The sequence below is a fragment of the Mus caroli genome, chromosome 4 (genome assembly GCF_900094665.2).
Source record: "Mus caroli chromosome 4, CAROLI_EIJ_v1.1, whole genome shotgun sequence".
Classification (NCBI taxonomy): Eukaryota; Metazoa; Chordata; class Mammalia; order Rodentia; family Muridae; genus Mus; species Mus caroli.
Genome location: NC_034573.1, coordinates 52,977,145 through 52,991,501, shown reverse-complemented (window position 1 = coordinate 52,991,501; position 14,357 = coordinate 52,977,145). Strand labels below are relative to the sequence as shown.

Below are 14,357 nucleotides of genomic sequence, written 5' to 3'. Positions count from 1 at the left end.
AAAAAAAAAAAAAAAAAAACCATAAACCCAAACAGAACCAGATACCTCACCACCACCCCACTGCCCCACCACCCCACCCCACCCCACTGCCCCACCCCTGCTGTGAGCTTCACTTCCCTCCTGAATCTACTTTCATTTTCCCTCACTCAGGAAGGATGCAGCAGTCTACTAGCTCAGGTTCCCACCTCCTCTCTGTAATTCCATGTCAATTAAATGTCTGACATAAACACGGTATGGCTTCATTGCTATTTCCCTCTCTGCTTATTATCATCTTCATTTTAAAATCTTTCCAAGAGCTCTCTACTGGATCTAGTGGGCAGTTCAAGCTGCCAGGCTAAGGAGGGAACTCTACTAGAGTACCTGCCTAGCATATGTGAGGCCTGTGTTCAAACCCCTGCACCAAAAGGGAGAACAGAATCTGGATGCTTAAATTGGCAAATTAGACCGAAGTTCACCTATCTCCACACCCTCCAGCCAACATTCCAGTGGACCTGAAGCTTAGGTGCTGGAGAAGCCCAGATGCAACAACAGCCAAGAGCCTATTGCAATACACCTCTTCAATCTCCTGTCCACCACACACACACATTTCCCATGCTGCACGCCACTGCCTGTTGTTCCTGCTGTCCATGAATATCAAGCCCAGTTTTCTTCCTGGTAACCCCAACATTCCCTGGAGATCACACGCCAATTTACATCTCCATTTGAAACTTGTTCTTAACTCATTAACATGGGCTACATGGCCTTCCCGCTGTGTTTCAAAAGCACTCTGTATGTAATTCCTCATTCTGTGCATCACAAAGAACTCAACTGTAAATTCAATATTATCATGTCTAGGGCCTAATGATACTACTAGCTCCGAAGTGACAGGTAAAACACCCAAAACAAATACCTCAGAGCCAAAGCAAATCCCTCTTCAATCCTGATAATACCTTTAAGCCTTCCTGTCAGTCCACCTATTACATAAGCTTATGAAGAATGTCTAGTCTAGAGCTACCAGAGGCAGGCACACTACACACTCAATCACCACTTGCTATTTATCAATATTCACTGAAATCTGGGACTAGAGAGATGTCTCAGTGGTTAAGACTCCTGGTTGCCCTTTCAGAGGTTCTAAGTTCAATTCCCAGTACCCAGATGACAGCTGACAAACATCTATTACTATAATCTCATGGGATCCTATGCCCTCTTCTAGTATGCAGACGTACATGAAGACAAAACACCACATACATAAAATACATAAATAAATCTTTAAAAACATACTCAGTGAAACCTACAATAACTCCAGTAAGACAGACTCAGAAGACACCATCTTCATCCTCCTCGAATTTTCATTCCAGGAAGGCACTAGACAACCATACTTATAAACTAATCATGCATTATGAGTGTTGGAAGTGACATAAAGGAAATGGACAGATTATTGAAACTAATGGTGAATCCTGATCTTGTAAGAACTATTAGTGGCATGGACACAACTGAGCATTTGCTCTCATTACATCTCCTGTAAGTGGCCTGCCTTCAAGACTTTATACTATTGAGCTTCTTCCTACGTTACCCGTGGAGTCCTCCTTTCTTTATCATGTTGCAATGACAATAGTCCTTTCTCTACTTCTTAGATGGCACCTAATCTTGAGACTTTATGTTATCATTCATTGCTGATTATCCACAAGGGCTTATAGCTAACCCTCAGACTCATAAGCTCAGTTGCCGACCATCAGTCTATACCTCGATTTTCCAATGTCTGTAGTTAAGTTCTCATCTTGCTCCATCTATAGCTATCGTCATCTCAGTCAAGTAACTCACTGCTCTGGTTACTCCAGTCTTGCAGTCATCACGGACACTGTCTTATCTCTCTCCTATCATATCCAATCCACTCGTAGATCCTGCTGGTGCTACCTCAGGATTACCTCAGCACCAGACTCTCCCCACTTTTACTGCTACCATCCTGGTCATGGCCACCAGCATCAGTGACTTAGTTACCTCTAAGTGGTTTTTCCTTTTGCTTCTTCAGAATCTAGGTTCAGCACTCCCTTCACTGAGCAGAGTCCCCTGTCCGGCCTCCATTTCCTCATCGATATCAGCACATCTTTTACTACTCTTTCTTACTTCCGCTACACTGCACTTCTCCCTGCTCTTGGGTCCCTACACCAGGCATTTCCACCCACAGGATCTTTGCACAGGCTGCAACTGTGAGCACTCTTCTCTCAGTAGCAAGGCTAACTCCAATCACATCCAACTCTATGCTCAAAAGCCACATTCTCAAAAAGGTGAAACCTTTCTACCCTGCTAGAAGTTAAACCTGGCTGGGTGTAGTGGTGCACCCTTTTAATCCTAGCACTCAGAGACAGAGGCAGGTGGATCTCTGAGACTCTGAAGCCAGCCTGATCTACACGGTGTGTTCTACAAAAGCCAGAGCTATATAATAAAGAGATTCTGTCTTAAAAAGTAATAAACAAACAAATACTTGTGAAAAGCATCTCTCCCCAGTGTTAGAGACATGCTCTTTTCCTGATTTTGCTTTGTTTTTACAAGCACTGCTACCTTCTGGCGTACTCACTTGAACCCCTGTGCTCGAGTGATCCTTCTGCCTCAGCCTCCAGTGTAGCTGGGACTACAGGCATGTTCACATACCCACCTACATCTACCACTTCTTTTGCTCTAAAAATCTATCAGGACTTGCTGAAAACACTTCTGTTGGCTCTCAGGAGACTCTCCGCATGTTCTAGTGTGGTGCTCTCATCATGGCTGCTGCCAAAGAGTCAGCCACTAAAGTAAAAGTGGGGAGACGGACAGCAAGGCTGCTACACTGCACAGTAAACAGTTGGCCTTGTCTCCCTAAAGACTCAGGTGACCTGAGACACGTAACAAGAGTCAGTGATAGGGCTGGGGATCCAGCTCACGGGTAGAGGGCTCACCTAATATGACCACGACGCTGGGCTTGAGCATGGCACAGAGGAGGGATACAAATCTAATTAAATGATTAAGTACAAACCTGTTCTAGGCCATAAGGCATTGACTGCAATTTCACCTCTAAATTCTTCAGCCATCCCAAGCACACACATAGACATGCCATATTTGGCAATGGTATAAGCTAAAAGAAACCACAAAGAAGAATAATTTAGTTGAGAAACTAATTTTTGGGTAGAAACAACCAATTTTCTGTTTTTGTTTTTGCCCTGATGATTTTTTTTTAAATTCACATTACATCCTGCCCACTGCCCCCCTCCAAGTCACCCCTCCCACAATCCTCCCCCCATCCCCTTCTCCCCTGAGAGCATGGGTGTCCCTTAAGTATTCCCCACCTCCATCCCCATCCATTAAGTCTCTGCAGGGTGCATCCTCTCTCACTGAGGCCAGACAAAATATCCCCTTGGCTAACACTTACCACAGTGCTGTTTGAACCACAGTGGATTTAGGTTCAGGGGTGGGCTGAGATTGAGAATATGACCTACTTTGCTCTTTTTTAAAAAAGGAATACATGCTTTGGATCTGAAAGTGAAAGAAACGCAAGTCAACTCAATAGCTTCTGCTTTAAAGGACTTCCACAGAGTAGCTGAACTTGCTCAGTGATGTGCTGGTGTAACTTGTGTGTGGAGTACTTTTGTTTTCTAGAACGAAGATAATAAAAGGAACTGAAATCATGCTTCATGTCTGCTTGATGGAAAAAACCACAATCCTTTTCTATATTAGCTTTCAGTTCAACTGAGGCTATCTTCAATCATTACTGTCCCAAATGCTCCCACTCCAACACACACTCAATTTCCAGAAGCAGTTAATACACTAGTGAGGCAGTCATAGGTTCAAGTCCTGCTTCTGCCCCTTTGTATGTCACAGCCTTCCAGTTCTCAGAATTGTTATTATGAAATGGGTAATACCCAGTACTCGCTAGGACTGATCCAAGGATTTAAATGAGATGCTACAGACAGTGCATATGCTGGACATGAAGTAAAAAGTTGCTATGGGTTCCACTGCATGTGCTAGTTATTTTACCAGTACAAAGTGCAACGTCTCTTTGAAAGCAATATATAATTTAGAGGTTTGATGTTGATTACTGGGGTTTTTTTGTTTTGCTTTTTGAGACAATAGTCTTTCTACATAGGTCAAATTGGCCTAGACTTTACCATGTAGTCCAGGTAGCCTTGAATGTGGAACATTCTTACTGCATCTGTCTCCTGGGTATTAAGATTATACATAATCTGCCCCCAAGACAGCTATTTTTCATACTTATTTATTTATTGCTTATTTTTATTTATTAATTTTGGTTTTTAGAGACAGGGTTTCTTTGTGTTTCCTTGGTTTTTATGGAACTCACTCTGTAGGCCAGGCTGACCTCAAACTCACAGAGATCCACCTGCCTCTGCCTCTTGAATATTGGGATTAAAGGTGTGTACCACCACTGCCTGAATCTAATTTTTTTAAATATATATATTTATTTATTTTACATATGTGAGTACACTGTCCTTGTCTTCAGACACACTAGAAGAGGGCATTGGATCCCATTACAGATGGTTGTAAGCCACCATGTGGTTGCTGGGACTTGAACTCAGAACCTCTGGAAGAGCAGCCAGTGCTCTTAACCGTTGAGCCATCTCTCCAATTTCAACAGTTTTCCTTCCTTTTGGTTTTTTGAGACAGGTTTTTTCTGTCTCAAAAACAACATGGCTGTTTTGCAACTAACTCTGTAGACCAGGCTGCTTTGAACTCGGCGATCAGCCTACCTCTGCCTTCCAAGTACTGGGATTAAAGGCGAGCACCTCCCTGTCTGACCTCTTCAGCGCACTTTTTTTTTTTTTAACATTTATATATAAACAAATTTTTTAAGCGTACTTTTAACTTTACACATCAAATACAATCAATATCACTACAGAGTTCTTGTGTAAGTTGTCTTTCTCTCCCAAAGTTATTTGAGGACAAGCAAACGATATTAGCGCTGATTTTCATTATTTACCTCAACCAATCAATAGGAAAAACAGAGTCCATTCTGGCAATAAAACCAAACTTTGTCCTCAGAGGAAGAGGACGGAGCTCCTCTCCGTTAGATCTCGAGCACCAGCTTTCCCATGGTCTAGTGGACAAGCCCTTGTCAGTGGCGCTCTGCGATCGAGGAGGGCCATCAACATTACAGATCCCATCCCACTTTTCATAAAAACAAGCTCTGCCTTATACATCATATTGAACACTCCCAGCACAACAGTTAGGTATTGTGCTGGCTTGTTTTATGTCCACTTAATGCAAGCTCATGTCATCTGAGAGGAGGGAACCCGAGTTAAGAATATGCCTCCACAAGATCAGGTGGTAGGCAAGCCTGTAATGCACTTTCTTAATCAGTGACTGGTGTGGAAGAACCCAGCCCATGGTGGGTGGTGCCATCCCTGGACTGGTGGTCTTGGTTCTGTAAGGATGCAGACTGAGAAAGCCAGTAAGCAGCACCCTTCCATGGCCTCTGCCTCTCTTCCCACTTCCACATTCTTGCCCTGTCTGAGTTCTTGTACTGACTTCCTTCAATGACCGAGTATGATGTGGAAGTGTAAGCCAAAAAACTTGCTCCAACTTGCTTTTGGTCATGGTGTTTCATAACAGAAATGTGGCCCTAACTAGGACAGATACTAATATAATTAGCTTAATCAGATAGGTAAATATGCCAACTAGATTTTAAACTACTGTTTGGTTCCCCCCTGTTTCTGGGTAGTTAAGTTCTCTGAGAAAACACTGGAACTTCCTTCCCCACACTCCTGTTGTGACTCACGTAAGGTAGGTGCCCCTGGTGTTCACATTCATCATCAAGTCCACTCTCTTGGTCGGAGTGTCCAATGTGTTGGTCAAGCTAATAGCACTGGCATTGTTCACCAAAATATCAATTCCTGTTTCCAAAGGAAACACTTCCATTTTAATGCAAGTCAGAGTTTTATCTATATCTCTCCCCTCCCCCCCATCATACATACAAAAGCATTTCCTTTGTACGGTTGACCCCTCAGTTGATTCGCAAATGCACACATATACAGACATACACATATATACATATATAAAGTTACATAGGTCTATAACACACACCCACACACACGGATATACTTAGATTCTACAATTGACCAATATACTAATGTCAGACTCAGTAACTCTTTCAAAACAGCAGCTTCTGATTTTCACTGGTACAGTGCTCCAAGGAAAACTTCAAGGAGGCCAAGTTGTAGCTTCAATCCTTATGAACCAGTCCTTTCTCACTGGCTCCAGGAACCTTGGGCCAAATCCTCTCTAGTACTCCCCAGGACCCAGGACCTATCCAAGCATACTATCCTCTCTCTCTCTCTCTCTCTCTCTCTCTCTCTCTCTCTCTCTCTCTCTCTCTCTCCACAAAGCTTCTGTTCTTAAAGGGAAGGGCTCCTTTCTGGTCTTAGGAACTAGAGAAGAGAATGATCTTGAGTTTCAAATCCCAAACAAGGCTTTTTAAAAGTGACTCATACACAGAAACACACACACCTAAAATAATCTCATTTTTTGTGTATTCTATCTAGTTTTTATGTAAATGCAATATATCTTGTTTTTAGTTATATGCTTAACAAAAATAAGAGCAAATGAAAATATCAGTGAAAATACTGCTATGCAGAGGGTGCTAACTAGCTCTAGAATGGGAACAACTGTTTGTGACTTGCTACATACCAGTTTGCTTCAGTGGGTTATGTACCCCAAAATGACGGTGACAACAGAGAGGAAGAAACTACAGTCCGGTGACCCTCCACCGACCGCATGTTCCTACTGCTCACTGTACTGATGCCACCGCCTCTCACTGGGCCTAGCTTACATAACATGTATACAGGGATGCAGGGATGGGAGAAAGAACACAAACAGGGTGGGGTACTACCCATGGTTTCAGGTATCGACTGCACGTTGTTACATCTATATTTTATCAGTGTTCAATAACTCTTTCAGAATCAAGGGACTACCTCCAAATTTCTCCACAGCTTTCTCCACTGCACTGTTGATTTGCTGTTCGTCTCTCACGTCAACAACACAAGGCAAGGCCGTCCCTCCAGCTGCTTCAACTACAGAGAAGCGAACAAAAAGCATTCAAGTATTTAGGATTACACCTTCATTCTGATGCCACCATAGTCAAAAGAAAAGGTTCCCTCTTCCAGTGAAATAAGAGATAAATTACAAGGTCTTACAACCACAATAGGCAGACTGACTAAATATAGCTTCAGACCAGTTGGGACTCTGTGGGCACCAGGAGCACATACAGTGTACCTACATACACACAGGCAAAATGCTAATGCACACAAAATAAATACATGTAAAAACAATTATCATGTTCACTCCATCCTACCTCAGATGTCTCCTCTTCACTTCCAGTCTACCTCCACCTCCCACTCAAGAATAACTCCCCTAAGAAATTAAATTTTTTCCAGGGCTGGAAATGGAACCCAGGTCTTTATACTTCCAACTTACAGTCCTAGCCCTAAGATAGGAGTTAATTAGAATCTCTCAGATTGCTCAAAAGAGCTAGAGGGTCAAGATGGTCAGAATTCCCTCTCTTAAGTAACAAAATAAATACTTCCTTAAATGTATATATTTTTTTTGAGATGGGGCCTATGTAATCTTAGTTGGTCTGGTTCTCAGTCTGTAAACCAGGCTGGCCTGGGACTCACAGATATCCACCTGCCCTTGCCTCGAGAGTGCTGGAATTAAAAACATGCACCACCATTTATTTAGTATATTTTAATGTACATGCACATGCCACAACATGCATGTTGTTGTTGGAGGAAAACTTGCAAAAGCCAATTTTTCCACAGTGTGGGTTTGGGGACCTAGCTCGGGTTGTCCAGCTTGGCAGCACGGTCCTTTCTTTATCTGCTGGGCTATCTCACCAGCCCTAAATGCAATTAGTTTCAGAGTAACTTTCAAATAGCTTAAACTAAACTCTGTAGCAAATTCTGTACTGACACCACTGTGAGGACAGCCCATGCATGGCAGTTGTCACACTCACTTTCTTCAGCAGCCGTGTAGATTGTGCCGAGGAGTTTCGGGTGCTTTTGGGTGGTCTTCGCAGCAATGACAATATTGGCTCCATCCTTTGCTGCTTTCAAGGCAATTGCTTTGCCAATGCCTCTGCTTGCACCTGTGATAAAAACTGTGCATCCCGCTAGCTTCCTGAACAGAGCAAAAGCGACCTGGTTAGAAACTTTACTGTTCTCTTTCTATCAGCTCATACACATTCCCAGGATTTCCTCTATACCTCCACCCACTATACTGCCACTGTACATGACTGGTAAATGATTTATGACAGTTGGCCAATCTTACTGAGATCTAACAAACAAAATCTGCTCAAATACTGAGTAAATCTTAAGGAGAAGACATGTAAGTTTTTTCAATAAAAAAAGTATTAAGAAGGCTGTGTGGTATATAGGATGTATGTGTGTGGGGATGTACGGACCTAAGTGGATGCACAGAGAGCAGAGGAGGACCAGGTCTCTTCTCCGATCACTCTCTGATCCAAGCCTCCTGAGACAGGGTCTCTAGTGAGCCTGGAGCTAGGCTGTAACCTAGCCTACAGCAAACTAGCTGTCACCTGAAGGATCCTTAGGTTACATTACAGGTTAGCATACCCATAGCCAGCTTTTCTTACAGTGGAGGGGGGATTTAAACTTAAGGTCCTTAAGCTTACTTGGCAAGCACTTTTACCCAGGGACTTAGGACCCAGCCATGAGAGTTTTGGATTGTTGCTGTTTTAGAGACAAGCAGCAAAGGCCAGCCTTGATCCCCTTAGTCCTCCTGTGCTAGGATTACAGGCACTTACCACCATGTCTGCTAAGGTGTGTTTGCAAGGAGCAGATTTACACATAGATTTTTCTTATCCTTTACATTCTACAGTACATTTCAAATTCTCTATAATAAATACATAATACTTGATCTTTTAAAAATTTTCTAAAAACAGTAGCTGAAGTGGAAAAATCCCAAATATGGATCAACCATTGAGTGGATAAATTTAAGTGGTTTACCCTCAAAATGGAATAGTGCTTGGTAATGGAATGGAATGAATTACTAAGATATATTACAGTATGGATAAATGCTCTAAGAAAAAGAAAGCAGTCACACAGATTATATTGAGACTGGATTACACGGCACGGACAGGAACAGCCAAACCTATAGAGACTCAAGTTCAGCAGCTCCCTGGCGGGAGGGGAGGCGGGGAGGAGGGGTGGAAGCTGACAGCTCAGGTAGAAGCTTCTTTCTGGGATGATGAAGGTTTTAAAATGCAGGGAGGTGGTAGCGCATGCAGAGGCAGGTGAATCTCTAAGTAAGTTCGAGGCCAGCCTGGTCTACAACGGTCCAAGTCAGGCTACAAAGAGAAACTCTGTCTTGAGAAACAAACAAACAAACAAAAAAAAAGTAAAAGAAAGGTTTTAAATTGGGTGTGTTGGGTGTGGTGATGTTTTTTCTGTGCAGAAGCAGAGCCAGTGGCAGACTACTGTACAAATTACATCTCAGTAAAGCTGTCAAACAAGCTTAAAGGAGTAAGACTAGGCTGACTAGAAATGGCCCTGATTCAAATATCCTGCCATCCCTAGATCTCATTTCATTCTGTGGTAGCTGGAATGAAAATGGCCCCATAGGCTCATAGGAACTGGAACTATTGGTAGGTGTGGCCTCATTGAAGTAGGTGTGGCCTTGTTAGAAGAAGTGTGTCCCTGTGGGTGGGCTTTGAGGTCAGAAGCTCAAGCCAGGCCTAGTGTGACCCATTCTCTTCCTGCCAATCCAGATGTGGAACTCTCAGCTCCTCCTCCAGCACCCAGTCTACCTGCACCTGGCCATCCTCCCCACAATGGACTAAACCTCTGAAACTATAAGCCAAACCCAATTAAATGTTTCCTTTATAAGAGTTGCTATGGTCATGGTGTCTCTTCACAGCAACAGAAACCCAAACTAATACACCTTCTATCTTAACTTTAAACTTTCTACCTACTCTGCTGTTAGGGGATAATAAGTCAGGTGTGACTTTGTTAACAAAAAACAGAAGGTTCCTGCTGGTCTTGGATTACACTGAAGTAGGGCAATCAATGTAGGTGCAAGCAGAGGTGGTTTTGAAATAAGGAACAATCATGCCTAAGTTGCTTTTCTATTGCTGTAATAAAATATTATAACCAAAGCAACTGATAGAAGATGAAGGATTTATTTGGTCTTATGGTGTCAGAGGAAGAAACTCCATCACCTCCCCAGCAGGGATGGAAGCAGCAGGCAGGCCTGATGAACAGTCACATCCTAGCTACAAGCAGGAAACAGAGAGCTCAAAGTGGGACCGTAGCTTGGCTTTGAGGCTTCACACTTCTTCCAATGCGGCTATGTATCTTAAACCTACTCAGACAACACCAGCACCGGGGGACCAAGGAGCCAGACATCTGAGTTTGCGGGAATGCTATCATTCAAATCATAAATCACTTTGATGGGAAGAAACCAACATAGGGAAGTGGGAATGAGACAGAAAGGTGATTTTTAGTAAAATATAGTAAATATACAAAGGACATGTAAAATGAGTATATACAGCTTAAATAAAAACAATGATGTGTTTACTATCCCAGCCAAGAGAGAGAGTAGTACCAACACTGCAGAAGCCACAAGCCCACCTCTCTCTGTTATGGTTTGAAAATAAAATGTCCTCTACAGCCTTATGTTTTAAACACTTGTTCCTAACTGTGGAGTTTTGGGGGTGCTCCTTTAGGAGGGGACTAGCTGGAGGAAGGTCACTGGGGACAGGCCCGTGAGTTATACCTGGGCCCACTTCTTGCCCCTTTCTCTACATTTTGTTCCACTATGATACAGAGCCTCCACATGTCCCTGATATGCCCCAACCCCCATGATGGACTGAAACTCTCTGAAATTAGGAGTTAAAATAACCCTTCCCTTCCCCTGTTCCTGAGAGGTATTGTCTTGACCATGGCAATGCAGAAATAACTAAAACATTCTCTACCTTACATGCTTCCTTTCCCCACCCCACAAAGTAAAGAGGATCGTAAATATTATCAGTCATTCTTTCTAAATTACTGATAGTATCTATACATCTATGTCTAACCAAGGGTCAGCCAATTATAACCCACAAATCAAGTCCAAATTATTACCTATGGATGTACGGGGAGGGCCAAGAGCTAAGAATGACATTTACAAATGCACACTTATTTGTAACCAACGTAATGACAGAAAACACTAAGCCTAAGCCCCAGTGTGTGGTACTTTGTTATAATATCCTAGAAAATTATATCACTCCAGCAACCCCTCAAAACTTCTCATGAGCCGGGCAGTGGTGGCGCACGCCTTTAATCCCAGCACTTGGGAGGCAGAGGCAGGTGGATTTCTGAGTTCGAGGCCAGCCTGGTCTACTGAGTGAGTTCCAGGATAACCAGGGCTATACAGAGAAACCCTGTCTCAAAACAAAAATGAAAACAAAAACAAAAACAAAATAACCAAAAACCAAAACACTTCTCATGAGACACTATACTACAAAAATCGTGCCCAATTATTTTGAATACCCACAAAAAATATAATGGAGGTTGAATTTTATGTCTTTTAAATAAGTATGTCCATCTCCAATGTTGCCTTTTGGTTCACAAAACCAAGTATTTACTAGCTGGCCTTTTACAGAAAAATCCTGTCTAACTATGTTCTGAACAGTGCACTATTTAGTATTTTTTGCCTAATTTTGAACTCCATATAATAGATTCATAAAGTCTGCGATTTTGTCCAGAGCTATCCACACTGATTCAAGAAACTATTCTTACTTTCCTCAATCCATGAAACCCCACACATGCATGCATTGTAAGCTCCCCGTCCATCCTACTGTTTAGGAGGAGTGGAGCTACAAGGGTTGCTGAACCCATCTCTCAATCACGCGTGCCAGGGTTTCTGTAGAACACACACCGCCAGTGAAACTGCTATGCATTGGTTTCTGGTCTCAGGCTGGTAAATTCCTTTTAAGAGCAGTGAGGGGTGCTGGAGAGTTGGCTCAGTGGTGAAGAGCGCTGAGTGTTCTGTCTGAGGACTAGAATCTGGATCCCTCAGACACCCACCTCAGGCAGCTTAGGAATGCCTGTAACCCCAGGCTCAAAGGATCCCTCCTCCCCCTGCTGGCCTCTCTAGGGATACACAGACACATAGAAACAGCTATACACACATAAAATAAAATTTAAAATGGTTTAAATCAATGAAGGGTTTCTTTGGGCTTCCAGTTTGAGGGGATTCATGGCAGGGAAGGCATGGTGGTGGGAAAGAGAGGCAACTGCACACAGTGTGACTGCAGTCAGGAAGCTAGCAGAGACAAACACTGCTGCCAATTTGCTTGATTCTTTCTTTCCCCTTTTTGCTTGGTTCAGGCCGCAGCCTGTGCTATGGCCTCTCCTTGAACTGAGGGTGGGTCTTCCATCTCCAGTTAAACCCCTTCAGGCACACCCAGGGGAGTGATTCTAGGTGATTCTAAATCCAATCAAATAATTGAAACGGGAGTGGGTGCACACAGCTCAGTGGCAATGACTGGCTCAAATGCACAGGGTCCTGTGTTCATGCTCCTCCTGATGTCTCTCCCTTCACACATCAACCGCCAGAGCTTATATGACACTGATATGGATCAACGAAAATCTCAAAGGTGACCAACCACAAGCTCTGGGACACCCCTTCCCTCAAGGAAAGGAGCAAGTTTCCTCCTCCCTGGATTCTGGCTTGTCTAGCTTTTGTTGAACAAAAGACTGGGATAGAAGTGCCATCCAGTTCTTACACTTCCAAGCCATGCTGGCTGGTTTTATGCCAACTAGATATCAGGTACATCCAGTTAGGAAGAGGAAGCCTCAGTTGAGAAAGTGCCCCCTCTTTCTCAATACCACTTCTGAACTGGTGGTCTAGCGTGCTATAAGAAAGCATGGTGAGCAAGCCATCAAGAGCAAGCCAGACAACAGCACTCCTCCATGGCTTCTGCTCCCGTTCCTGCCCTGAGTCCCCTCAGTGATGGACTGTGCTGTGGAACTATAAGATGAAACAAGCCCCCTTTCCTCCTGGAGTTGACTTTGGTCAATGGTACTTTGTCACAGAAACAGGAACTTTAACTGCGATAATGGTCTTCTAACTGAGAAGCCAGATCCTCAGCTGCAAAGTGGCAGCATGGCTAAATTATAAGGCCTGTGTATGGCAAGCTGAGTGCTGAGAAGTGTATTCATACATTTGACCTCAACATAATGTGCATGAGGTAGAAAACTCCAAGCAAACCAAAGAACTGTGAATAAGAAGATGTTTTAGTCCAGTGAACTTGGGGTAATTTATCAGACAACAGATAAATGAAGCATACACTCAAGTCCAAATTTGCCAAGCAATGCCAGAAGTTACTTTAGCTTTTTATGCAGAAAACTGTGTCACCCACATATGATGACAGCATCCTTTACTTCAGTCTAATTCACACACCTTCCCCTTCCTTACACTTAATTTACTTTAGCCAGACAAAGTGTTCCCAGATAGAATACTGAAATACAAGAAAATAAGACGATCAAAGGTTGTCAGAGAGTAAGGGAGTGCCTGCCTTTAATCCCAGTATTTGAGAGGCAGGGGGCAGAGGAAGGTAGATTTCTGTAAATTCCAGACCAGCCTGGTCTATATAGCAAGTTCCAAGCCAGGCAGATCTACACAGTAAGACCTTGTCTCAAAAACAGATAGATAATTTTTAAGTCTAAATTAAAAGGCTAGGGGCATATGTAAATAGTATAGGGCATGCTTTAGCATGTACGAAGCCCTAGGTGTATGATATTTAGCACCACACAGGAAACAATAAACTGGCTAAGTTAGTCATGTGGCAACAGAAACCCCATGCTGGTGTGGTTACACACCTGGAATCCTAGCTCTCAGAAAGTTAAGGCAGAGTTAACAAAAATTCAAGGTCAGCGTGGGATATACAGTAAGTTCCAGGTTGGGTTGGAGACTCCACCTGAAAGAAAAAGAGAAAGAGAGAAGAAGGGAGATAGATGGGGAGGAGGACGGGCAGGAAAAGGAAAGAAAGAGATAAATCTCAACCACTGAGATTTCAGATAATAAAATCTAGGCACTGACAGAAGCATGGATCCTCTAAATGAGGACAAGGACCCAGGTACCGGCTTGGAGAATATAAAAGGAATGTCTCATGTCGAAAGTAAGAACAAAGACCCTGTCTGCTCTGTTAATAAGACAGAATAACACCGGGCAGTGGTGGCACACGCCTTTAATCCCAGCACTTGAGGCAGAGGCAGAGGCAGAGAGGCAGAGGCAGAGAGGCAGAGGCAGAGAGGCAGAGGCAGAGAGGCAGAGGCAGAGAGGCAGAGGCAGAGAGGCAGAGGCAGAGAGGCAGAGAGGCAGAGGCAGAGAGG

General features: G+C 43.4%; 1 protein-coding gene across 1 annotated transcript in view; it reads right to left on the bottom strand.

The window, feature by feature from the left end:
• The window catches only part of Hsdl2 (hydroxysteroid dehydrogenase like 2), a 42,079-nt gene that overhangs the window by 22,929 nt on the left and 4,793 nt on the right, over positions 1 to 14,357 (bottom strand). Inside the window, exons 2-6 of the mRNA XM_021160855.2 lie at positions 7,976 to 8,139; positions 6,936 to 7,034; positions 5,744 to 5,858; positions 3,383 to 3,486; positions 2,990 to 3,088 (exon numbers count right to left, since the gene is read on the bottom strand). Of these exons, the coding sequence (XP_021016514.1) occupies positions 2,990 to 3,088; positions 3,383 to 3,486; positions 5,744 to 5,858; positions 6,936 to 7,034; positions 7,976 to 8,139 (581 nt within the window). The remainder of the gene's footprint in view (positions 1 to 2,989; positions 3,089 to 3,382; positions 3,487 to 5,743; positions 5,859 to 6,935; positions 7,035 to 7,975; positions 8,140 to 14,357) is intronic.